The sequence below is a fragment of the Acinonyx jubatus genome, chromosome A2, assembly GCF_027475565.1.
Source record: "Acinonyx jubatus isolate Ajub_Pintada_27869175 chromosome A2, VMU_Ajub_asm_v1.0, whole genome shotgun sequence".
NCBI lineage: Eukaryota > Metazoa > Chordata > Mammalia > Carnivora > Felidae > Acinonyx > Acinonyx jubatus.
Window position 1 is genome coordinate 107,155,763 of NC_069383.1, and position 27,232 is coordinate 107,182,994.

The following is a 27,232-nucleotide window of genomic DNA, read 5'->3' on the forward strand; positions in this document are numbered from 1 at the left end:
AAAATGATTTACAAAAAAAAAAAAACAAAACAAAACCATATACAATCTCTGAAAATTTTCCTAAACTTCCATTTAAGCAAATGAAGAAACATTTATTCAAGTAAATCTACTAAATCTCAGTAAGAACAGTGAGAGTCTGTGGTAACCAAGCCATGAACCATTCTCTCCCTCCAGGTGATGGAAACTCTACCCCAGACAGGTGTGGCCACGAAGGCAGGGTTCCTCTCCTCCATTTCCCACTCCAGGGATATGACATCTCACCGTTTTTCACCTCCTCCAACTCTTTTAATTTTTTGTTTACATTTTTTAAAATTTATTTTTGCGAGACAGAGAGAGAAACAGAGCATGAGCAGGGGAGGGGCAGGCAGAGAGAGAGGGAGACACAGAACATGAAGCAGGTTCCAGGATCCAAGCTCTGAGCTGTCAGCACAGAGTCCTATGCAGGGCTTGAACCCACAGACCGTGAGATCATGACCTGAACTGAAGTTGGATGCATAAACAACTGAGGTATCCAGGCGCCCCCAACTCTGTGTTTTAAAGGCTAAATTCTTGCTGACTATGGCTTCCACCTAGTCCCTACTCATAAAGAGAAGGTTCTAACCCAGGTGTGGCAGGCTGAGACCAGGGGGCCTCATCTGCCTAATTCCAGCTCCCTCATAGGACCCATCACTTGTGCCAGAGGTTCAGAGATTTGGGGCAGGGAGAGAAGATTTCTGTAAGAACTGAGAGCTTCTAAAAAATACTGACTTTATTGGAAACTGTGTGGTGAGGTTGAATTTTAAGGGCATTCTCAAAAACAACGGAGATTTTGGGGATGAGCCCTTAAGAGAAGGCTGATAGCTCTATGACAGCATTAAGGTAAGCCATAGGTCAGTTAGTTTACCAGAGGGAACCAGGGGAGAGCCCTCTGGGTAGAAACAAACCTCAAAGTCTGGCCTCAAAAACTACCCCTGCAAAGGGGTCCAAATTTAATTGGATCCTATCATGGAGCAATTGATGTCCCAGGTCATTGTTGAAAACAATAGAGCAACCAGACTAGTTAGTGGAGCTGAACTGCTGAATATGACACCAAAAGGGCAGATAGCAACACAGAGAACAGGGGAAAAGAGAGTCATAGAGAGCCCTGCTAAAACTGCTATCATCCCATGCTCAAGGCTGTGTCCCTGACGAGTGTCATCACTGGCTACACACCACAGGGCAAATAGACTTCACTCAAATAGCCTGGCCAAGTCATTAAAGACATAAACAAGCAAATAATGAAAACAAACTTTGCAAAGGGAAGAAGAGGATATTACCTAAATTGTGCCAGCTTTTAACACAGCTATGATGCATGCAAAGAAATAGGAAAGCATAACCTATCACAGGATAGAGAAAAATAAGCAGGCAATAGAAGCTGAGAGGGCCCAGACGTCATACTCAACAGACAAAGATGTCAAAGCAGCCATTATATATATGTTCAAAGAACTAAAGGAAACCATGCATAAAGACCACACTTGTCTTCATCAAGTAGACAATATCAATAACAAAATTTTTTTATATGTAATTTATTGTCAAATCAGTTTCCATACAACACCCAGTGCTCATCCCAACAGGTGCCCTCCTCAGTGTCCATCATCCATTTTCCCTCTCCCCCACCCCCCATCAACCTTCAGTTTGTTCTCAGTATTTAAGAGTCTCTTACGGTTTGCCGCCTTCCCTCTCTGTAAATTTTGTTCCCGCTTCCCTCCCCCATGGTCTTCTGTGAAGTTTCTTAGGATCCACATAAGAGTGAAAACATGGTATCTGTCTTTCTCTGTATGACTTACTTCACTTAGCATAACAGTCTCCAGTTCCATCCACGTTGCTACAAAACGCCATATTTCATTCTTTCTCATTGCCAAGTAGTATCCCATTGTATATATAAACCACATTTTCTTTATCCATTCGTCAGTTGGTGGACATTTAGGCTCTTTCCATAATTTGACTATTGTTGAAAGTGCTGCTGAAAGGGGTACAAGTGCCCCTATGCATCAGTGCTACTGCATCCCTTGGGTAAATTCCTAGCAGTGCTATTGCTGGGTCATAGGGTAGATCTATTTTTAATTTTTTGAGGAACCTCCACACTGTTTTCTAGAGTGACTGCACCAGTTTGCATTCCCACCAACAGTGCAAGAGGGTTCCCATTTCTCCACATCCTCTCCAGCATCTATAGTCTCCTGATTTGTTCATTTTAGCCACTCTGATTGGGGGGACGTGGTATCTCAGTGTGGTTTTGATTTGTATTTCCCTGATGAGGAGTGACATTGAGCATCTTTTCATGTGCCTGTTGGCCATCTGGATGTCTTCTTTAGAGAAGTGTCTATTCATGTCCTCTGCCCATTTCTTCACTGGATTATTTGTTTTTCAGGTGTGGAGTTTGGTGAGTTCTTTATAGATTTTGGATACTAACCCTTTGTCCGATATGTCATTTGCAAATATCTTTTCCCATTCCTCGGTTGGCTTTTAGTTTTGTTGATTGTTTCCTTTGCAGTGCAGAAGCGTTTTATCTTCGTGAGGTCCCAATAGTTCACTTTTGCTTTTAATTCCCTTGCCTTTGGAGATGTGTCGAGTAAGAAATTGCCGCAGCTGAGGTCAGAGAGGTTTTTTCCTGCTTTCTCCTCTAGGGTTTTGATGGTTTCCTGTCTCACATTCAGCTCCTTCATCCATTTTGAGTTTATTTTTGTGAATGGTGTGAGAAAGTGGTCTAGTTTCATTCTTCTGCATGTGGCTGTCTAGTTCTCCCAGTAACACTTGTTAAAGAGACTGTCTTTTTACCCTTGGATATTCTTTCCTGCTTTGTCAAAGATTAGTTGGCCATACTTTTGTGGGTCCAATTCTGGAGTCTGTCTTCTGTTCCATTGGTCTATGTGTCTGTTTTTGTGCCAATACCATGCTGTCTTGATGATTACAGCTTTGTAGTAGAGGCTAAAATCTGGGATTGTGATGCCTCCCACTTTGGTCCTCTTCTTCAATATTACTTTGGCTCTTCGGGGCCTTTTGTGGTTCTATACAATTTTTAGGATGGCTTGTTCTAGGTTTGAGAAGAATGCTGGTGCAATTTTGATTGGGATTGCATTGAATGTGTAGATTGCTTTGGGTAGCATTGACATTTTAACAATGTATTCTTCCAATCCATGAGCGCAGAATGTTTTTCCATTTCTTTGTATCTTCTTCAATTTCCTTCATAAGCTTTCTATAGTTTTCAGCATACAGATCTTTTACATCTTTGGTTAGGTTTATTCCTAGGTAGTTTGTGATTCCTGGTGCAGTTGTGAATGGGATAAGTTTCTTTTATTCTCTTTCTGTTGCTTCATTGTTAGTGTATAAGAATGCAACTGATTTCTGTACATTAATTTTGTGTTCTGCGACTTTGCTGAATTCACGTATCAGTTCTAGCAGACTCTTGGTGGAGCCTATCGGGTTTTCCATGTATAATATCATGTCATCTGCAAAAAGTGAAAGCTTGAGTTCATCCATGCCAATTTTGATGCCTTTGATTTCCTTTTGTTGTCTGATTGCTGATCCTAGAACTTCCAACACTATGTTAAACAACAGCGGTGAGAGTGGACATCCCTGTCGTGTTCCTGATCTCAGGGAAAAAGCTCTCAGTTTTTTCCCTATTGAGGATGATATTAGCTGTGGGCTTTTCATAAATGGCTTTTATGATGTTTAAGTGTGTTCCTTCTAACCCGACTTTCTCGACGGTCTTTATTAAGAAAGGATGCTGAATTTTGTCAAATGCTTTTTTCGGCATCAATTGACAGGATTGACAGGTTGTTATCTTTTCTTTTATTAATGTGATGTATCACATTGATTGATTTACAAATATTGAACCAGCCCTGCAGTCCAGGAATGAATTCCACTTGATCATGGTGAATAATTCTTTTTTTACACTGTTGAATTCGATTTGCTAGTATTTTGTTGAGAATTTTTGCATCCATATTCATCAGGGATATTGACCTGTAGTTCTCTTTTTTTGCTGGGTCTTTGTCTGGTTTGGGAATCAAAGTAATGCTGGCTTCATAGAATGAGTCTAGAAGTTTTCTTTCCCTTTCTATTTTTGGGAACAGCTTGAGAAGGATAGGTATTATTTCTGCTTTAAATGTCTGGCAGAATCCCCCAGAGAAGCCATCTGGTCTTAGACTCTTATTTATTGGGAGATTTGTGATAACTGATTCAATTTCTTCGCTGGTTATGGGTCTGTTCAAATATTCTATTTCTTCCTGTTTGAGTTTTGGAAGTGTGTGGGTGCTTAGGAATTTGTCCATTTCTTCCAGGTTGTCCAGTTTGTTGGCATATAATTTTTCATAGTATTCCCTGATAATTGCTTGTATTTCTGAGGGATTGGTTGTAATAATTCCATTTTCCTTCATGACTTTATCTATATGGGTCCTCTTCCTTTTCTTTTCGAGAGGCCTGGCACAGGTTTATCAATTTTGTTTATTTTTTCAAAAACTAACTCTTGGTTTCATTGATCTGCTCTACTGTTTTTTAGATTCTTGTTTATTTCTGCTCTGATCTTTATTATCTCTCTTTGTCTGCTGGGTTTGGGGTGTCTTTGCTCTTCTGCTTCTAGTTCCTTTAGGTGTGCTGTTAGATTTTGTATTTGGGATTTTTCTTGTTTGTTGAGATAGGCCTGGATTACAATGTATTTTCCTCTCAGGATTGCCTTCACTGCATCCCAAAGTGTTTGGATTGTTGTCTTTTCATTTTCATTCGTTTCCATATAATTTTTAATTTTTTTTCTAATTTCCTGGTTGACCCATTCTTTCTTTAGTAGGGTGTTCTTTAACCTCCATGCTTTGGAGGTTTTCCAGACTCTTTCCTGTGGTCGATTTCAAGTTTCATAGCATTGTGGTCTGAAAGTGTGCATGTTATGATCTCAATTCTTTTATACTTGGTAAGGGCTGTTTTGTGACCCAGTATGCCATCTATCTTGGAGAATGTTCCATGTGCAATCGGGAAGAAAGTATATTCTGCTGCTTTGGGATGCAGAGTTCTAAATATATCTGTCAAGTCCATATGATCCAATATATCATTCAAGGTCCTTGTTTCTTTATTGATTCTCTGTCTAGATGTTCTACCCATTGTTGTACGTGGAGTATTAAAGTCTCCTTCAATTACCACATTCTTATCAATAAGGTTGCTTATGTTTGTGATTAATTGTTTTATATATTTGGGTGCTACCGAATTTGGTGCATAGACATTTATAATTGTTAGCTCTTCCTGATGGATAGACCGTGTAATTATTATATAATGTCCTTCTTCATCTCTTGTTACAACCTTTAATTTGAAGTCTACTTCTTCTGATATAAGTATGGCCACTCCAGCTTTCTTTTGACTTCCAGTAGTGTAATATAGTTCTCCATCCCCTCACTTTCAATCTGAAGGTGTCCTCAGGTCTAAAATGAGTCTCTTGTAGACAGCAAATAGATAGGTCTTGTGGGTTTTTTTTTTATCCATTCTGATACCCTATGTCTTTTGGTTGGAGCATTTAGTCCATTTACATTCAGTGTTATTATAGAAAGATATGGGTTTAGAGTCACTGTGATGTTGGTAGGCTTCATGCTTGTAGTGGTGTCTCTGGTACTTTGTGGTCCTTGCAACATTTCACTTACAGAATCCCCCTTAGGATCTCTTGTAGGGCTGCTTTAGTGGTGATGAATTCCTTCAGTTTTTGTTTGTTTGGGAAAAACCTTTATCCCTCCTTCTATTCTGAATGACAGACTTGCTGGATAAAGGATTCTTGGCTGCATATTTTTCCTGTTCATCACATTGAAGATTTCTTGTCATTCCTTTCTGGCCTGCCAAGTTTCATTAGATAAGTCTGCTACTACACTTATGTGTCTACCTTTACCTGTTAGGGCCCATTTATCCCTGGCTGCTTTCAGAATTCTCTCTTTATCCTTGTGTTATTCCAGTTTCACTATGATATGTCATGCAGAAGACCAATTCAAGTTATGTCTGAAGGGAGTTCTCTGTGCCTCTTGGATTTCAATGCCTGTTTCCTTCCCCAGATCAGGGAAGTTCTCAGCTATGACATGTTCAAGTACACCTTCAGCCCCTTTCTCTCTCTTATTCTTCTTCTGGAATTCCTATGATATGGATATTGTTCCATGTGATTGCATCACTTAGTTCTCTAATTCTCTCCTCGTACTGCTGGCTTTTTATCTCTTTTTCTCAGCTTCATCTTTTTCCATAATTTTGTCTTCTAATTCACCTATTCTCCCCTCTGCCTCTTCAATCTGCACTATGGCTGTCTCCATTTTATTTTGCACCTCATTTATAGCATTTTTAAAATCATCATGACTATTTTTTAGTCCCTTAATCTCTGTAGCAATAGATTCTTTGCTGTCTTATCAAGCCCAGTGATTAAGTTTATGACTATTATTCTAAATCCTTGTTCCATTGTATTGCTTAAATCTGCTTTGATCAATTCGTTAGCTGTCACTACTTCCTGGAGTTTCTTTTGAGGAGCATTCTTCCATGTCGTCATTTTGGCTAGTTTTCTGCCCCTGATGTATTTTAAAAGCTTGTGTGCTCTACACCTGAGAGCACTGCTATATTAAATGAAGGTTATACACTGTCCAGGGCCTGGCCCTTCAGGAGTTTTTTTGGGGATTGTTACTTGCTCTCTGTTGTTGTGACTTTTGTTGTTTTAGTACCCTATTCATAGTGATAATATGGACCCTCCACCAGGTGTGCTTTGATTTGTTCCTTGGAGTAGCCCTGTAAAGGAAAACAGATAAACAGGAGACAAAAACATGCAAACACACAAACAAATAACACAAACAAACAAATAAACAAAAACAAAAAACTAAAGACAAAAAAGAAAAAAAAAACCCAAAACACCAACTACAAGTAAAGGAGAGGATGGAGGTGGTGCTGATGGAAGAGCACATACAAAGGGAGAAACAACAGGAGTGGGGTGGGAGGGGAGGAATAAACATTGATTAGGCAGAGAGACTAAAAGGCTTAATCCAGAGAGAAGGGAAAATAAAGAATGAGGCAAGGAAAACAAAACGAGGATAAAGTTACCCAGAGAAACTTATGGCTTGATTATTCCAGAGAGGGAGAAGGGAGTGTAAAGAAGCAGGTGTAGAACATGTATCAAGACAATGGATTAAATATGTCTGTTTAGACAGACCAATAACCAGAGTAACCAGCCTAGGGGAGGGAAGAGATAAGGAAGAGAAATGGTGGGGGAGGAGAATATATCTATATATGCAGAGTGGACCTAGAGTTAATCCAGGTAATGCATTGCTTGTTGGGAGTAGCTGTTTGTAGGATCCGTGCAGCTCCAGTGAATACACAGTTACCAGTGCAAAGGGGCATGGTTTTGTGTAATCAGGACCCATCTCCACTAAGGACCCCGGGAGTGATCCCTGAGGCCCAGCCTTGGTGGTGGTGTTGGTGTGGGGGGGAAATGGTGATGCCCCAGTCTCTTCTCCATGGAGCTGGACCCCATGGAGTCAGTTCGAGTTGTCTTCACTGTGACAAGAGTGCAGATGGGGTGGTCCTTCTCGCTCCACCAACTCCCCTGACCCTGCACTTGGCTACCATGCAAAGTCCCGCTCCATGCACTCTGGCACTGGGGAAGTGCCTTTCAGTGTGGTCCGATATGTGGTCCCAGCTGGCTTTGTCTCTGCCACCGCATTTCAGGGAGGACCACCTTCTCCTACTGCAGACTGAGAGCTGCTGCCCTCACCGGGAACCCCCCAGGGTGGCGGACGCAGGCAGCCTTTGTCTTTTCCCACAGCATTCCAGGGAGATGGCCACTTTTTCCTCCTGTAGACCGCATGCTTGGCCCAGCCACTGTGCCCAGGGGTGGCGGACGCAGGCAGGTTCTGTATTATCACACAACCCTCTAGGGAGGGAACCACTTTTTCCAACTGTGGACTGAGCCTCTGACCTACCACAGCACCCAGGCCTGGCTCCCCTCCTCCCCAGATGCGAGAGCAGGGAGCTGGCTCCAGTTGGAAGAAAGCCCCATAATTAGAGATCGAATCCTTCTCAGTCTCATTCCGAGGTCTTTCTCCTGTCTAGATACAGTCCTGCACTTCCCTAGCCACTCTTTCTCTTCCCTTTGTCTCTGCACAGAAGGGGGTCCCTCCCCTCCATGCCCATCTATCTTTTTTCCAGCTTTCCCATTTTCTTCATTGTAGTTTCAGTCTATTTTCCTCCCAGGCTCTGGTGTTTTCAAAGTCCTTCGGCTTCTACACTTCTTTGTTTGAGAGACGTAGGAAGTATGGATTCCCCCTACTTCTCCACCATGTTGGCCCCTCCCCCAATAATAAAATTTTTAAGAACCAGCTAGAAATTCTTGAATTACAAAGTACAGTAACTGAAATAAAAGTATCAGTAGAGTGGCTCAACAGTAGGTTTGAACTGGCAGAAGAAAGAATCAGTGAACTTTAAGCTAGACATTATGCAATCTAAAAATGAGAAAAATAATTTCTTTAAATGAAAAGAGCCTCAGAAAGGAATGGGTTACCATTAAACACACCAACATATGCATAATGGGAGTTACAGAAAGAGAGAAAAACAGAAAGGAGCAGAGAAAAATGTTAAAATAAATAACAGCTGAATACTTCCCAAATTTGATAGAATAACATTAGTCTAAAAATCCATGAAGTTCAGTAAATAGCTCAATCCATGAAGCTTAATGTAGAAGAGCCATAAGGAGATCCACTCTCAAACACATCTTAGTAAAAATAGTGAAAAACAAATACAGAAGAAAATTTTGGGAGTATCAAGAGAAAAATGATTAATCATTTATAAAGGAACCCCAATAAGATTAACAGAAACAACTGATTGTTTATCAGAAACAACAGAGGCCAGAAGGTAGTGGGATGATACATTCCAAACACTGAAAGAACAAAACTGTCAACAAAGAATCTCATATTTAGCAAAGTTATCTTTCAAAAAATAAAAGCAAAAAATAAAGGCATGTCCAGATAAACAAAAACTTTGATAATTTGTTGCTAGCAGACCCACCTTGTGAGCAATACTGAAGGAAGTTCTTCAAGCTGAAAGCAAGTGACTCAGACAGTAATCCATCAGAGACCACCAGGAAAGGTAATTATATAATTATAAAAAACAGCTTAAATGTATATTTTCTTTCTTTTCTTAACCGATTTAAAAAGCAATTGTATAAAAACAATGTGTATATAATTGTATTGTTGGATTTACAACAAATATAAATAAAATATATTTGACAATAATAGCAGAAAAGAGGTAGGTGGGAGCAAAACTGAAAAGGAGTAAGGAAGAGATACCAGAGTAACTCAACAAGAGGAACAAATGAAAAGAACCAGAAATGTAAATAAGGTTAATATAGCAAACTACGTAATTATATATTTGCTCCCCTTTCTCTTTAACTTCTCTCATAGACATAAAATTATATGAAATTATAGCAGCATACTATTGGGTTTGTAATGTATATCAATGTGATGTGTGCACAAAAATATGTGGTATAACAGCACAGATGTAATAGAACTATTAGGAATAGTATTTGTATATTTTCCTGGAATTAAATTAGCATAAATCTGAAGTATTTTCTGATAAAATCCTAGAGAAACCAACTAGGAAAATAACTAAAATTTCTATTGTGAAAAAAATCATTAAAAGAATTAAAATGTTACACTAGAAAATATTCACTAATGTAAAGAAAGCCATAAAAGAGAAATAGAAACAAAAGACAGGAAACACAGAAAGCAAAAAGTAAAATGGCAGACACAAATCCACTATGTCAATAATCACAGTACATGTGAATGGATTAAACAATCCAGTCAGAAAGGCAAACTGTCACAATGGATCAAAACAAGATCCACATATATGCTGTCCAAGGAGACATCAGATATAAATATGTTGCAAGTAAAGGGATGAAAAAAATACATCATGCAGACAAGAACCACATGAAAGCTAGAGTAGTTATGCTAATATCAGATGAAGCAAACTTTAAGACAAAAACTATTAAGGAAATAAATAGGGACATTTATAATAATGAAAAAATTAATAAAAAAAGTATGAGGTATTGCCAAAGTTCTATTTAAATGCTTTCCTTTAAATGACAAAAAAAAAAAAATGAATTAAACTTTCAACTCAAAAAGTTACCAAAAAAAGCACACAGGAGGACAGAGAAGAAAATAAAAATGATAAAAGCAGAAAAAAATGACAGAATAGTAATGGGATGGGTAAGGAAATTCAAGAGCTATTTTGTTTGTTTTTTGAGGGAAGTACAGGAACAAGAACTTTTCACAAATATAATCAATTTTAAAAGAGAAAGAAAAAGTGAAAAGTATAAGGGGATATTATAACAATCAAAGGGAGAATCAAAAAAGGAATTAATTATAAGAAATTATTAATACGACTCTATGCCAATGTATTTTAAGTGTGTGCCAGAAGGGACAACATTTCCAATAAACTAGACCACTAACCACAGAAGAAACTAAACAAGCAATTCATGTAATACCTCCCTAAATGCTCTAAGTCTAGAATGTTCTACAGATAAAGTCTCTTAAATATAATAATTCCCAAGATATGTAATTTATTCCAGAGCATGTATATACAACACACAAAAAATGGAAAACATTTGGGGAAACATTTGAAAGCTAGAACCCTTCCAGGTCTGGGTCCCTCCCACGGTGGGAGACAGCCATCCCCCCAACAGGCTGGCCACCCCCACTGGATCACTGGGCCAGCAATCACTCTTCCCTATTAGAGCACATCATGCAGCAAGCCCTGTTCTGACCAAGTGCATCTCTGACTTCCTGGAGCCCTGTCACCTCCAGATGCCCCTGTCCACATCTCTTACCAGACCCAGGGAGGATATTGACCACGCCCTTGGGAATGCCAGCCTTCAAGGTCAACTCTGCAAACTTCAAGGCTGTGAGTGGAGTCACCTGGGGAGGGAGGGAAGAAGACTGGGTCAGGAAGGACCAGGAAGTGGGGCTCAGCCTTCCTCTCCCAGCAGCCAAGGTAGCAAGCAGGGAGGAGCAGTCATGGCAGGAGGACCCTCCAGGGTAAGCCCCATCAAAGTGGGTACTGCCAACACAGCCAGCTTCCCCCAGAGCTTCAGTGGAAAGTGGGGAGTAAGGCCTGCTACCTCCTGTGTCTTCTAGTGCCTTCTCCTGGCAGGCTCCAGCCTTGTGGCCAGGCCTGGCCCCTTCATGAACATTCATACCTTCTTCACTCAAAGAGTGCAGTGTCCCAGGACTGCCTGGAAGCACCTCAGTGCCAGGCAGTGCCCAGAACTCCCTGGTGGGTGCGAGATTCTAATTACCATGTCGTGGCTGGAGGCCATTCCTCTCTCCTGGCCTGCTAGGCTAGCAGTGGTTCCTCTTCTGGCCCAGGTAATTTTCCTTGTAAAGTTTGGGTTGTGTCCCACCTACCACTTGGCCTTAGGCTGAGCCTCCAAATCTGTGGGGTGCTGGAGCTGGGAGGGCACAGGCCTGTTACCGGTCTTCCAGGGACAATTGCCTGGATCTGTGCACAACAAGCCCACAGTAATGTGAGAGGTTATGGGTCATCTCAGAAGGTTGTTGTCATGCTCAAACAAGCAAATGTGTGCAAATTTTTAATTTTCATGTAATTTGTTATGGACTAAAATGCTGCCTCAGGGTGAATACTGTAAATGCTAGCTGTCGCTATTGTTGGGTTTTAAATTATAACTTTCTTGGAGCCAAGTTTCCCCAAAGTAGCCAGGAAACCTGGGCACGCTGTCCAGAGCCACATGATGGAGCATCTTGCCTTCAGTTCCTAACACCCCTGGGGGCAGGCAGGGGACAGGCTGTTACTTTCAGTATACAGGTGAAGAAGCTGAGGCTCGTGCAAGGGGTTCCTCATCCCCAGGGGACCCTGCTCAGGCCCTTCCAGCCTGCCTGAGTGACCTTGACCTGTGCAGCTTCTGTGTGAAGGGCTGGTTGGGGGGGGGGGAGGGTGCAGGTGCACAAATCCCACCACTCCTTTGCTCCCTCCAGGACTTTCAGTCTCTGAAGCCAAATAAGCGACCAAAGCTGTCTCAGAGCATGGGGCCTGGACAAGGGACCAAATAGGGTTTCTGCTCCCCCAAATCCAGAGGGCTGGTATCTGTGGGAAAATAACTCTGCTCACCAAGCAGCTGCAGGTACACACACGGCTAACCTGACTCAGCCACCCCATGGTCGAATGAACAGACTCTGCCTACAGCCCACACCGACCCTTGCTGCCTGCTGCCTCTGCTGCTGTGAGCCAGGCCCACAGAAGGCCAGCCCTCATCAGTAGTTCCTTTCCTCCCTTGAGGAGGAACCAGTCCCAGGTGGTCAAAGGGCCCAACAGGGCACCTGTTTCCTCCTCTACAGCCCATAGGCCCCACCTGGAACACACCCAGACCCACCTGGGCAGGCTTGATCACCACTGTGTTCCCAGCAGCCAGGCAGGCAGCCGTCTTCCAGGAGAGCATCATCAGGGGGTAGTTCCAGGGGATGACGATGCCACAGACCCTATGGTACAAAGAAGTGTATCTTCGTCCCTCCACTCAGCCTGGGTGCCAGACGGCACCTGCCAACGGCTTCCTCTCCCCAAGCCTGACACCCGTTCCACTCCAAGCATCTTGATATGGTGTCCAAGGTCCCCCTGAGAGAGCTCACCCCTGGCCTTCCAGCCCCTGATGGGGCAGTATGTCCAGCGTGGCAATAGCCCCTCTTCCTGGCATGGCAAAATGCTAGGGAACATGGTTTCTCATCGGAACTGTCAGACCTGTCTAAGGATAGTCCAGTAGGGCATGACACCAGGCAGTGCAGGAGTTGACAGAAGGCAGGGCCAGGGAGAAGGCCAGGGACCACCCAGGTGGGCAAAGAGAGTATGGAAGAGAAGTGGGATCACACGGGTGGGACAGGAGGAAGTCAGTGACGGTCCTCTTGGGTGTGAGGCCAGGGTGAAGTTCCATGGAGAGAAGGAAGCAGTCAGCTGAGGAGGCCTAATAAGGCTTGTCTGCTTTGTATTAAGAGATAGTACCCAACATCAGTGTGCCCCTTGGTCCCAGAGAAAGCCTCTGGGTGAGCACAGACTCCATCAAAGGGAAGCCCCTCATGGTCCTGGGGGGCCTAATGATGACACTTGTGGTCCCAGCAGGCATGAGGCCCTGCATTCCCCTGACTCCTGTAAAACCCAGGGCATTGTCTTCATCAGTGTCGACAATTAATGAGCCGGTCCACACAGAACTGCTCAGGCTACCTAACTTGTTTTCTTCATCATATTCATGATCATCATCACCACAGAATGTTTCCCAAAAGAGGACTTAGCTGAACCCAGGAAGGGGAAGAGCGTGTGTGAAGGCTGAGGTCAGGACAATCTGGGGACCAGCACACCATCCTGGGAACAACAGGGTGCACTCAGGGGTTTGGAGAGCCACTCCCCACCCCATGTACACCCAGCAGACCCAACAGGATGAGAAGGTGGAGGGAGCACGGTGAGTTGTCCAGGGAAGAGGGTGAGGTCATCAGGGTTGTGGGGGCTCCAAAGGAGAATGGACGTCAGGAAGTCCCACTGTCATGGCTGAACTGTACTCCCCAAAACTCGCAGTTGAAATCCTAACTCCAGAACGTCCTTATTTGGAAATTGGGCCATCCCAGATGTAATTAGGTAAGATGAGGTCATAATGAAATAGGGTGTGTACCTAACCCAATAGGACTGATGTCCTTCAAAAAACAGAGCCATGTGAACAGACAGACATGCACAAGGAGGACACCAAGTGAACATGAGGGCAGAGATTGGGGAACACCCAAGACTGCCAGTAAGCCACCAGAAGCTGGGGGAGATGCCTGGAGCAGATTCTCCCTCATACCCTCAGAAGAAACCAACACTCTGACACCTGAATCTGGAACTTCCAGCCCCAGAATGCTGAGGCAACAGATGTGTGCTGCTTGAGTCTCTTAGTTTCAGTACTTTGTTATGGCAGCTCTAGCAGACCCATAAACCCGCCCATATAGGGACAACTTTCCCAGTCCCCCAACTCCCTGGGAGGCTCTGCATTAGTGTCCTCCTCAGTCTGATGGGGACAGACTCCTCGGGAGGCATCTGGAAGGGCAGTGACCATGTAAATTCCTGTGACTGGCAGCCAGGTGGGCCCTGGTCCCCCTGCCCAGCTCTTCTCAGGCCTGCGCCCAAGTAAGGGGCTCCAAGCACATGGGCTATGCAGGGCTCTCACTCTACACTCTGACACCTGGGCAGGGGAGTTCCTTGTTGTGGGGGCCTATCCTGGGGCACCGTCTACATATTGTGTCCTCTGGGGGAAAGGCTGGGTGGGAACCTCTGCCCTCAGTGCCACTTCCCTCCCAGGCTGCCCCCTCTCTGGGGGCTACAGGACAGGGTTTTCCTATATCCACAGCCCACTCTCCCAACAGGGGCTGCCCTCACCAGCAGTCCTGTCCTTCAGGACCTGGTGTGTTCATCTGTACTCATTTCTGTTGATGCAAATGACATCTGAACACATTCTCCTTCTGACATACCCCCACATTCCCAAGGAAGCTGAGTGCCCTTGACTACCATCCACAGGGATGTGAGGTCCCTGCTGGTGGATCCCAGAGGCCCCACGCTTGTAAGGGGCACAGGGTAGGTGGGAATGCCTGTTGGGTGCTGACCACTCTGGGCCTCTGGTGCACATTTGATGATTTAGAGGGCATTCATCAGTGTGATTCCCTCAAACAAGTTTCTCCTGGAGCTGTTCTTCATGGTCCCCATAGCTCTGTCCCATGCCTTCACACAGCCACAAGCCATGCCCTGGTTAGGAGGCTGCAGTGTTTAGCATGGGTTGTGCAGGGTTTTGTTGTCAAGGCCCCAGCACAGCTGCTGTGAGTGCTCTTGGTCTTGTCTCCTTGTGCACCTGTGTCAGTGAGCCACCATAGTTATGCCTGTGATGGGGTACATTTGGGGACTGAATAGGCACTGCCACGTTGCCTTTCACAAAGGTGGATCCTTTGCCCGCCTCCCCCCCCACCCCAAAAGGCAGTGTGAGGAGGCTTCTCTCTCCCTAGGCCTTTGGACCATCTGATGGTGAGGCAAGGCCCCTCACGTCTGGGTTTAACATAATTTCCCCAATTCCTAGTCTTTTCTATGTTGATTGGGCAGGTGTCTGTCTCCTGTTGAGCACTGGTTCCTATCCTTGTCTATTTCTCTATTATTTTTACCCTGCTCCTTGGTTCTGTGTAGTTCTTAATTTTTATGCATATTCATTATTATACTCTTTGCAGATAAAATTTTTCAGGTGTACCCTCTGTTTCCCACTATGACCCTGACTGATACAGGGCTATTGTGGGGATTAAGTAAAATTATACTTATAAGGCCACTGAAACAGTGCTTGGCACAGAGCAGCTACTTTAGACGTGAAAGCTGTTTTATTTGCTAGAATATAAGTCCCCTGAGGACAGGCATTCTCATCAGTTTCGATCATTGTTGTATATCCATCACCTGAAATGTATGGCATGTAGTAATTAGTGAATAAATAGCATTCGATAGATGTGTAAAAAGGGGATGAGTGCTCACACTACAAATTGCGCGAAAAGTGCCTAACGTGTGGGGAGTCTTCGCCCAACGCTGTGACTCACCCAATAGGCTCCTTCCTGGTCAAGGTCAGGTTGCGGTTTGGTCTGGCTTGGTTGATGGGGATGGTGGAGCCCTGGAACAAACAAGGGGAGTCACTGATAGGGGGCTCCATTGTTTCCTTCCCCCTTCCCCCTGGGCAGCCAGACTGTGCTTGGGGCTCAGAAAGGAACAGGGTCTTGTCTGCATCCTGAAATCCCCATGACTGAGACAGGCAAACCTGTCCAGACACAAACCTTCCAGATTATGTACAACAGGGGTATCTGAGGACTTCAGGTACAGGTGGAGCAGGCAGCCATCAGGGGCAAGGTGCCTCCTGCACTGAGACTGGCAGAATCCTCAGACAAGAAACTGGTCCTGGTACAGGTAAGGCCTCTGGCTTTGACACTGGGGCAGACAAGGGAGGAGGTGGGGGGCCAAGTTGTCTCTAGAGACTGTGCCAGCCCAGGAGGCCCCAGGTGGGGACCAGCTCCAGCCAACAGTGATACAACAGTAGAAGGAGGAGCAGAAGTTGGGCTTGCCATCATACCTGCACCTCTCAGCCCCATGGAGAGGATAGGAGGCGTGGAGCCCTTTTCTGGCAGAGACCCCAATGAACCTGTTGGTAATGGATATCTCTGAGGAAGGATTGACCCATCCCTGCCTCTGGTGGGCAAACCACTGGAAATGGCTTCCAAGGTCACATCCTGATCCCTGGGATCCAGGAGATGGTGAGCTACCCCTTCTGCAAAGATGTGGAATGGCACAGTTGACCTGAGGATAGGGAGATGATGCAGATGGCCCCAGCATGACCTCAGGAACCTCCATAAAGGCAGAGTTTTCTCCAGTTTAAGAGAGAGGGATGCCAAGCCTGAGAAAGGCAAGGGGGGGTGGGCGGTGGCAAGGGCCAGAGTGAGGCCTGCAGTAGCCTCAGCCAGAAGCTAGCAAGGACCTGGACCTTCGGTCCTGCAACAACAGGAGTTGAGTTCTGCCAACACCTGAACAGGCCTGCAGGCAGGGTCTCCCCAGAGCTCCAGATAAAGCCCAGCCTAGACACTGATCTTGTGAAATCCTAGCATGGAACCCAGCCAAGCCTGCCTGAACTTCCCATCTGCAGAAATGTAAGCTGATGGGTTGTTTTAAACCAATAAACTGGGTCATTTTTTATGCAGTATGTAGGCTAACACACTGCCCTAGAGTTTCCTGCTGAGCCCAGCTTGCCTGTGTGAGCTCTCACTTGGTGGGTAAGAGCCTCAGCCCCACCTGAATTTTGTCACACCAGCCAGCAAAGTAGCGGAAGGTCTGGATGGACATGCCCACGTGGGTCTTCAGGGCCAGTGTGTAGACAGCGCCTGCATCCAGAGCCTCGATGGTGGCCAGCTCTTCCTGGTGCTGTTCCATGAGGTCTGCCAACCTGGGCAAGGGGTGGAGAAGGGGAGGGAGATGGGCTCAGGTCAGGACCAGCCTTGCTTATTCTTTTGAGGCCCTTCTTCAATGAACTAGTGCCTCTGCCCTGCACTCCCAGCTCTGTCACACTCAGATGTGCTGACCTCAGTTTTCTGATCTGTGAGATGGGACAGTAAGGTTTACTTTGCTGGATGGGTATGAGGATGATGCCCTTCTGTCCCTCTCTCCTCTCCTCTATTTTCCTTTCTTCCTTCATAAAATATGGATGCATTAACTGCTTTATAATAACACACATGATTCTGCAAAAGCAGTCCCTCTGCCTCTGCAGTAAGGAGGTCACCATCCAAAAAGGTCACCCTGTCTCTGGACAACCTTGATGAGGGGAAAGCATGTCCAGCTTCAAGCACCAGCTGATCCAGTGGAGTGTGCCCCCAAGGATGGTATCTGTGGGAAGGGGGAGGGGAGATGATGGGAGATATTCAAGGGAAAGTTCATCTACACAGCTCTCCTTGTTAGCTCTCTGAAATCCAGTTGCCCTGGTGGGTGTGCTGCTATGGGCAGCCTGGGAATTAGGACTGTGCCCCCTTCTCTGATATAAAGGAGCCCCAAAAGCAGAGTGCCCAGGGAAAAGGGTGCCCAGAGGAAGGTGGAGGCCACAGACCCAGAGTGGCTCTCAAACTTGTACATGGGGGAGCTCTGGCCCAGAGATAAGTCTGGGACAAAAGACTGCTGACCAGCTCCTCTCTGCATTCAGCCATGGCATGGCCTAAACACCCCAAGTACACACTCTCCCTGGGAAGCCAACCCTAATTGCTGCCCTCTCTACACTAATAACATATCCCTCCAGTGTCCTGATAGCAACCTCTACCTTTCTTCAAACCTTGCATGACTGTTACAGTTATTCACTTAGTTGAGTATTCCAGGACTATTTGCCTCTCCCTGAGGCCTGGGACAGGATTTGGTCTCCTGCTCCCTACTGGACCTCCTACACCCACTGGGCACACAGTCAGTATGTAGCATAAGGCTTGTGAGTGAAACTGTGGGCTGAACAGACATGAGCAATTTAGTGGCATAGCCACATGGTTACTTCAGACACAGTGACACACCCAGGTACTTCTCTAGTTAAGAACAGCAAAGGTGTAAATAACTTTTTGAGAAGGATTATAGACCAAATAATGAAACACCATGTTGTGGCATTTCAAAGACTAGGGTTCTATCAACTAGAAGGAGAGATGTGTCACAGGTATAAATCTATATTATAAATAAGCCAGGGGCACCTGGGTGGCTCAGTTGGTTAAGCATCCAACTTTGGTTTAGGTCATGATCTCGAGGTTTGCAAGTTCAAGCCCCACATTGGGCTCTGTGCTGACAGTTCAGAGCCTGGAGCCTGCTTCAGATTCTGTCTCCCTCTCTCTCTGCACCTCCCTTACTTGTCTCTTTCTCTCTCTCAAAAATAAACATTAAAAAACTTAAAAAAAAAAAAATAAGCCAAAGGTGGTCTCTGTGTATTGGCCCCTAGGTTCTTCACTGCAGGGTGAGACCTGTCAGCTTAAAAGCTTGCTGGATACATATTTAGGTATCCAATTATTTTAAACATAGCCCAAACAAGCAGACTTTTAGCTATTTAAAGTCTTGCTTTACATCCCCTGGGAATCCCACTTGACAGCTATTATTGGAGAGATGGACTATGCACTTACAGCTATTGCCTTCCCAGCCCTCTGACCCAAAGATCCCTGCTCTGCTGCTGAGCAACATTGCCAGGACATGGGAGCCTGCATCAGAGCGGCCCCCCTCTGATCCCCCAACCTCCAAGAGTTGCTTTGCACTCTTCCCATTCTGAGTAGAGACCCCCCCACTATAGTCTCTGGAGGGTCTCCCACTATGGGAGTGATGCCTCCTGAAGCTTGTATTGTGTTTCTACTTCTCATAGTCCTCTCTTTTCCCTTGATCAGCCCCAAGCCCCTCCAATTCTACCAGACAAGGTCACCTGCATGTGATGTGGCCATGTCATAAAACCCTAAAGTAACTATCACCTGAGCATGCCATTTGGAAAGCTCAGCGAGAACTGAGTGGGATTGTTCACTGTCAACTTTGCTGAGCTGTACCTCTGCCTCCAGCATCCTGTCCCCAGAAAGTACCAGGGGTGGGGAAGGCAGTGAAGCAACCAAAGTCATCCCAGAGGTCCTCAGGACAGCCATGAGGAAAGGCAAGTGTGGGGTGCCACAAGGCTCAGCCTCACTCCCAGCAGCCTGGTCCACCACCAGATTCTTGTCTGTGGACCTAAGGAAGTGTCCGAACAAAAGGTGACAGCTTCCTACAGACTCTGCCACCAGCTCTTGGTGGTCCCTCTCTGGCAGCTGGGGACACTGGCTCTCTAGGTTCCTGAGAGGCTCTATCTTGTCCCTCAGTGGTTCTTGGGGCCCGTCTAGTGACTTTCTTTAACTCTCTTTTCTAGATCTTTCTTCCCAGCTTCTCCCACAATTGCATAATGTCTGAACCCTATAATGTATTCTGCATTCCATAATATGTATCCATGGTGGTCTATTTTCCTCATTGAACCAGGGGCTGCTGAGCCAGCAATGGGCGAACCTCCACCATGGGGACTGGGAGGTTGCATGAGGCAGGACCAGGTTCCTAGGAGTTCTCAGGTCTGGGCTTGAGATGTCTGTCAAAGCAGTCCAGGTCTCTACTTAGAGCTGTTCAGGCACCCAACCCTTCGCTATCATGTTGCTGGTGGTGTTATTATGACACATGCCACTAGATGGCAGCAGAACTGCTCAAGGGAAACACTCTTGGGTCAGCAAACATCTACCTCTGGAGTCGGCTTCAGGGTCAGAAGGCTCCTCTCTCAGCATCACCAGCCTGGGCTTGCATGTTTCAGTTTTACCTAATCTGGGGTCACTAGGTCACTAGGCAATGGCTTCCTAAAATTCATAGGCTCTTCAAGGGGTCTTGAAACTAACTTGAGTTAGAGCAGGCTGGGTGCACCCTTGCCTGCCCCAACCCTTACCATCTCTATTCCATTTGGAAACTAGACAGGCCCCTCTCTCTGGTTTCCTGTGCTGGAGGCTGTCCTGGTGTTTCTGGCCTCTGAATAGGAAAGAAAATGACATTCTGACCGTAAGGCCAAGATGGGGCCTCTCTCCCACCAGATGACAAGTACATTTGGACCACATCATGACCAGACTCTATGCCTGACAGCTTCCCCAGGACCCAGAGCATAAAAGTCAGGTTCCTGAAACTGGCTTGTTCACTAGGCTTTTCGACACTGCTTAGTTCATCTGTGCAGCACCCTCCCTTCTGTAACCATCACCCCACTTCTTTGGGGGGGCAACTGCTCTTCCCCCATTGGGACCACCTATTTCTAGGGGAGTAGTATCTCTCTTCCAGGCCACACTCCCACCCCATGGTCATAAGTGGGTAAACTCTACATCCTTCCCTAATACTTCTGATGAAGCTAAGGGGAGAGAGCCCCTTCTTCCCTGGTTTTAGAAAAAAAAGGAAAATGTGAGATTCCAGCAGTCAGGGAGATCTGAGCAAGGACCAGCAGGAAGAACAGACCCCATCCTTCCCTTGCTGGCTTCTGCATAAAGTAGCTGTGATCCCTCCTCTGGTCCAGTCCACTCAGAGAAGTGTTGTACATGTCTGAGACTGCCCAGGACCATCTGTTAACTTTGCCAGTTTGCCACTCCCATCTTATCAGCACTTTCACTTTTGTGCCTCCTTATCTTCAATCACACTGTTCCCTCCACTGAGGACATTTTTCCCTTAAGGCTACTTGTGTCTGGTGAAATTCTTCCTGCATCTCAAGTCACTTCCTCTGAGAAGCTTTTCTGAGTCTCAGGCCTTGGTCACACAACCTGTTTGGGACCCCAACTTCCTCCTGGCAATACCCGAGCATGCAGTTCCAACCCAAACATAAGGTGAAGTAGCTGACAGGAGTTTGTGGGGTTCTCACCTGTACAGGAGCCGGCCTCGATCCCGTGCACTGATCTTCCCCCACAATCCATTCTCAAAGGCATCCTTAGCGGCAGCCACTGCCTTGTCAACATCGCTAACCTGGGCCAGGGACACCTGGCAGATGACCTATGGTGGAGCAGAGCCATGAAGCCCTCCCTGGACTCCGTGTACACAGATGCCCCATGCCACCGCTCCCCTGGCTACCTGGGAGGGCTCAGTGGGGACAGTAGGCAAACAGGAGGGCCATGGAAGGGTGTGCACAATGAGGAAAGCTAGGGACCTTCAAAGAGGTTTGCTTGTGTTTCTACATACCAGGACCCTTCTTTTCATTTGCCCACTGAGCCCAAATAGAGTAACAGACTCAGGCTGCAGCTATGAGGCTGAGGATCAGCTTAGCATTGTCAAACCAAGAGCAGAAGCCCATTAATTTGGTAAGTTCTAGGCAGAAAGTCGATTTCTTAAGTGAAATAGTCTAGATGTTGAAGGTGACAGGACCATTCCTGTCCCCCATCCTTGCTCTGTGTCCTGACAGTGCCCACTTGCACTATAGTGCAGGTTCCCACACCTCCTGACACCTGGGCATGGCCAAAGGAAAGCCAGGAGGAGAGAGAAGTGGGAGGTGCAAGGCCAGCACCCTTCTTGTTACCAAAGGCATGGTACACCCTCCCTGCCCAAGGGCCCAGCACCCAGGCAACCCTGTCCAGACAGCTTCCCTTCTGGGATTTCCCAAATAGGCCTCAAGGTGGTAACAGCTCATGTTTCTGCCCGAGGGTACTGTATCCCCTTGTTTGTGTCCCCACAGCCAGTCCACCCCTTTGTCAATTATTTTCTTTAAACTCCCTTCCAGTGACCCAGTTGAGTGTGTTATGTGCTTTCCGCAGGCCCTGAGGGATGCCATAGGTAGGGGAGAATGGAAAACTGAGTATACACCTGTAGGAGTAAGTGTTGTTTCAGGTAGGTGTGTATGTGAGAATACAATATGCACATACTGGGTCATGACATAAAAGGGCCACAGTCAAGAAAGTCTGACAAACATGAGATTCAAGGAAGAATTCCCAACAGTGGGGTGTACACATATTCAAGAGGGTAAGGCCCATGCTGAGGTTGTTGTTGATGCGTGGAGGGGGAGGGAATGGCTTCATTTCTTCCATGGGGGATTTCAGCTCTGGTCCATCTCTGAAGCAGGCTCCAGACGTTTGGAATCCTCCTGCTTTCCTGGTCTAGCTCCCCTCTGGGCCATTCCTGTAGGGAGGGCTGGAAACTGACTACAACCATTCTGTGTGCGAATAGAGGCCCCCTAAGCAGGGGTCCCCAGACACCAGGTGAGGGAGTAGATGAGAGAGAAGAAAAGGCCAAGGAGGGGGCAGGTGGAAGGAGAGCAGAAGGGGGTGCTAAACCTGCACTCACACTTCCGTCTGTTGGGTTGATGGTCTCATAGGTCTTGGCACCCTCAGCATCCACAAACAGTCCCCCAATGAAGAGTTGATGGGGCATTCGGAGGGTGAGCTTGTTCACCGCCTTTTCCACCTGGGAAAGGAAGTTTTACAGGGATTCACTGCAGTGTGGATCCTTCACAATGTGCATCAGTGGCAGATACGGACCCACAGAAGGACATAGGAAACACTCAGAGATGGATAGATAACCATTCATGCACACACATGCATGTGCACTCATGCACACTTGTGCACACTCATGCACACACACACAGATAGCCAAGGGGCCAGGGCTCAAGGCCCCTTGGCCTTCTCAGGTCTCTAGCCAAATCCAGTTCTGCTGCCTTCCTTGGCTCAGGGAGCTATTATGTGGGCAGTGGTGGCAGCTGAACAATAAGAAGCGATGAAGAGCACAGAATCTGAGGTCAGGCTGCTTGGTCTGCAACCCCTGTCCTGCCATTTACCTGCTGTGTGATCTCAGGCTGGTTGCTAGGCCTCTGCAAGTAGGAAGTGCCAGTTGGCAGACAGACACTTATGAGTCACCAGACATGACACCAACCCCATCGCTCACTTCCCTGTAGACCTGAAATTCCATCCCAAATGGCATCCTCTGGGACACCATTCTTCTCCTGAAATCTGTTCATCAGTCATCTGTCTGCAATCCTAAGGCCAACCTGGTATCCATCCTGGCTGCCTACACTTTCTTCATCAGCTTTTGTTCCAAACTATCCCAATGATAATTCCTGTGGGAGCTCGTAGCCTACCAATACACCTCAGGATGATTTTTCAAGAGTTTCTTTTAAAAATAAGCTAGCAGGGGTGCTTGGGTGATCTCAAGATTCATGAGTTCAAGCCCTGCATTGGGCTCTCTATGGTCAACACAGAGCCCACTTCAGACACTCTGCCCCCTGCCTCTCTGTCCCTCACCACTTACACACACACACACACACACACACACACACACACACACTTTCTCTCTCTCAAAAATGAATAAAACATTTAAAAATTTAAAAATAAATTTGCAATTACATCATTACACTTCCATATATACAAATTGAATGTATAGGATCACTTGTTTCCCTTATTGGGAAAAAGTTCCCAATTCCTCATTCTCTGTCTCTTTCTCTCCCTCTCTTCCTGTCTAGCTTCCTCCCTCCATCCCTTCTTCTCTCTCTTTTGGCATTTCAACAAAAGGAATTTAATGCATGCAGTTGGTTGCACAGGTGATGAAAGAGCTGAGAGGTCATGAGTCAACCCAGAGATTGATAACAGCAGCAAGCGCCTGCCATTACTAGATTAGAAGGACAAATGGAGGAAGTGGTGGTCCCAGAACTAGGGTCTAGGGTCCCCCAGCAGAACTAGAGTCCTGGAAGGGTGATCTGGTAGGGGCCAGGGCCACAGCAGCAAGAAGGCAACTACTAGGAAAAACCACCAAAGGAGAAAGAGGGTGAGAAGTACTCTGTAAAAGCCACTTCTTAATATCCTACTCTCATATCTTTGGGGGTCGGAATTTGTCTCATAGACAATTTCCTCTGTTGCACTGGGCTAATTGGACTGGCAGCCTCAGGCTATCAGGGTTACCAGGGAGAGTTTGGGACACTGAAGCTAGGCTCTTGAGTGCCCTGGTTTCTGGGATGTCCAGGTTTTCCCCATGTGTCATTGTGGATCCACGGATGTGAGTGTTTGAGAAGTCTGCAGAGCCAAGCCCACGTGGAGGGGCCCAGGACTCACATAGTCAATGATGCACTCGGTCTCTTTGTTGTCCCCTCGTAGCTTCTTCACTAATAGTTGGATGAAGTCCCCAAAGGTGGTTGCCATGTAAACATCTTCATTTTCTAATTCCAGTCCATCACACAGCTCCTTCACTTCCTCAACCAGTCTGGAGAAAAGAAGATGGAAAAGCGGGATCATGGAAAGAGGCTGGGCAGACCTGCCTCATTCTAGTGGCAGAGGTTATGGTGCCAAACATTTACCCAGAAGGGAACTTCATATTAACAGCCAAAGTGTGGGTGTTAAGCTAGAACTGGGGCTAAGAGCCCAATCCATGGATTCAGAAGGCCCTAGTTTCAAGTTGTGTCTCCACCACTTACTAATATGTGACCTTGCACAAGTGGAAAACTCCTCTGAGCCTTAGTTTCTTCACCAGCAAAACTGGAATAATACCTCTTCTACTATTTTCTGATAAGCAAATGAGACAATCTACATGTTGATAATAATCAATAAGAGATTAATAATAGTCACTGAAAGATATGTTAAAATAATGAAAAGGTTGGGGCGCCTGGGCAGCTCAGGCAGTTAAGCGTCCAACTCTTGATTTCAGCTCAGGTCATGATCCCAGGGCCGTGGCATAGAACCCCACATCGAGCTCTGCACTGAGTGTGGAGCCTGCTTAAGATCCTCTGTCTCTCTTTCTCCCCCTCTGCCTCTCTCCCCTGCTTTCTCACTCTCTAAAAAACAAAAAAAAATAATAAAAATAATGAAAAGGCAAACCACAGATTGGGGGAACATATTTCCAAATAATATCTGATAAAGGACTTTCATTCAGAATATATAAAGAACTCTCATATTTCAATACTAACAAAAAAAGAAACAATCCAAGTAAAAATGGGCAAAAGATTGAACAGATGCTTCACCAAAGAAGAAATGCAGATGGAAAAAAGCATATGAAAGTATGTTCAACATCACAATTTCCCATCATTAGGGAAATGCAAATTAAAATGACAATGGGATATGTCTACACACTTACCAGAATATCTAAAATTAAAGTCTGACCATACATATCACTGGGAAAGATGCAGAGCAACTGAGCTCTCATACACTGCTAGTGGGATTGTTTAAAATGGTACTTTGGAAACCATGCTGGAGAGCAGTTTGGCAGTTTCTTAAAAATTAAACATATTCTTCCCATTTTACTCTCAGATATTTACTCAAGAGAAATAAAAACCTACATATAGACAGAAAACAGTAGAGTAGGAAGCTCCAAAGATCCATTCCTCCACCTAAACAGCTCCTAAGCTGGCAGAATTGTCTGAATCAAATATTCTGGAACTCTAGAGTGAGTCAAACATTTGCAACACCCAGGGAAGAAGATGATGAATAGGTTGGTAAATGTCAGCAGATTTCAGCATTTCATGAGGTGTTACTCCCCATCCCTCCTGTAGGAGGCAGTGGGGGAAGCTGAACTTGTTCCTGGTGCAGCTTTCTGGAGCCAGGGTGGGCAGTAAGGACCTTCTCCTCCCTACATGTAGATTGTATGTTCTGAGTGCTGATGTTCCTTTTGATCACTGAGGGGCCAGCACAAAGACTGGCAGCTGCAGTTTTAACCCCCAAAGGCTGAAGCAACTTCCAGGAGATTTTAAAAGACAGTACTTTCCCCCCTCTTTTGGGAGTCAGACATTTAAGAAAATCCTTGCTAGGCCACTGGCTGATCACAGAGATAACAAAACAGAAACTTCAATTACTACATACAATGAGGAATACACACTTTACAAAAGAAAAAAAGTTGGGAAAAGTCACAAACGGATAAATGAAACCCTCCACAAGCAAGACTTAGCAATTACTGAGGACTGAGAGGATACATTCTCAGAATTATACAACATAACACTCAAAATGTCCAGTTTTGAACAAAAAATAGTAAAACATACAAAGAAACAGGCAAATATAGCTGATTTGCAGTAAAAATAAAAGAATTTGGAAGCAATCATCCTTAGTAAAACCAGATATTAGAATTATTAGTCAAAGATATTTAATCAACTATTTTAAAGATGTACAATGATTTAAAGGAAACCCTGGAGAAACAGTAAAGGGAATAAGGAAAATGATGTAAGAAAAAATGAGAATATCAATAAAGACATAGAAATTTTAATAATAAACCAAACAAATTCTCAAGCTGATGAATACAATAACTAAAATAAAAAACTCACTAGGGAGGTTCAAATCAGATTTGACCAAACAGAAGAAAGGATTGCTGAACTTGAAATTATCCAGTATGAAGAAAAGAAGGAAAAAAGAATGAATAAAAATGAGTAGAGTCTGTGGGACACCATCAAACTCATCAACATTCTCATTTTAGGAGTTCCAAAGAAGAGAGATAGGAAGGGCTGCAAAAATATTTGAAGAAATAATGTCCCAAAAGTTGTCAAGTCTGAGGAAACACATGAATATATACATCCATCAATTCCAAGGAGGATAAACTCAAAGAGATTTATGCCACAACACATTACAGTCAATTTGTTGAAACCCAAAGACAAATAAGGAATTTGGAAAATAGTAAGAGAAAACGAACTCATCACCTACAAAGGATCTTCCCTAAAATTAAAAGTTGATTTCCCTTGGGGAGCCTGAGTGGCTCAGTCAGTTGAGCGCCAACTTTGGCTCAGGTCAGGATCTCATGGCTTGTGGATTTGAGACCACGTCGGGCTCTGCATTGACAGTGTGGAGCCTGCTTGGGATTCTCTCTTTCCCTCTCTCTCTCTGTCCCTCCCCCACTCTCACTTTCTCTCAAAAATAAATTTTAGTGCTCGCTTCAGCAGCACATATCCTAAAATTGGAATGATACAGAGAAGATTAGCATGGCCCCTGTGCAAGGATGACACGCAAATTTGTGAAGCGTTCCATATTTTTTCATATTAAAAAAATTTTTTTAAAAACTTCCTGTTAAAAAAATAAACAAATAAATTTTAAAAAACTTTTAAAAAGTTAATTTAAAAAAGAAACACTAAAGAGAACCTTTCAGGCTGAAATGAAAGGACACTGAAGAGTAACTCAAAGTAATAAGAAAAAAGTAAAGAACACTGGTAAAGGTAACCACATGGGTAAATATGAAAGCCAGTATTACTGTACTTTTGGTATGGTTT

At 45.2% G+C, this 27,232-nt stretch overlaps 1 protein-coding gene and 1 non-coding gene across 5 annotated transcripts in view; one reads left to right on the top strand and one right to left on the bottom strand.

The window, feature by feature from the left end:
* ALDH1L1 (aldehyde dehydrogenase 1 family member L1) overlaps positions 1 to 27,232 on the bottom strand; it is a 117,252-nt gene that overhangs the window by 17,205 nt on the left and 72,815 nt on the right. For all 4 annotated transcript variants that reach the window (XM_053218823.1, XM_027049824.2, XM_027049823.2 and 1 more), the window contains exons 10-16: positions 24,108 to 24,255; positions 22,351 to 22,470; positions 20,942 to 21,069; positions 16,840 to 16,990; positions 15,603 to 15,673; positions 12,395 to 12,500; positions 10,835 to 10,922 (exon numbers count right to left, since the gene is read on the bottom strand). In XM_053218823.1, the coding sequence (XP_053074798.1) occupies positions 10,835 to 10,922; positions 12,395 to 12,500; positions 15,603 to 15,673; positions 16,840 to 16,990; positions 20,942 to 21,069; positions 22,351 to 22,470; positions 24,108 to 24,255 (812 nt within the window). The remainder of the gene's footprint in view (positions 1 to 10,834; positions 10,923 to 12,394; positions 12,501 to 15,602; positions 15,674 to 16,839; positions 16,991 to 20,941; positions 21,070 to 22,350; positions 22,471 to 24,107; positions 24,256 to 27,232) is intronic.
* LOC113596475 (U6 spliceosomal RNA) lies at positions 26,893 to 26,999 on the top strand. The gene has a single exon (XR_003417216.1). It is a non-coding gene; the product is annotated as a U6 spliceosomal RNA (small nuclear RNA).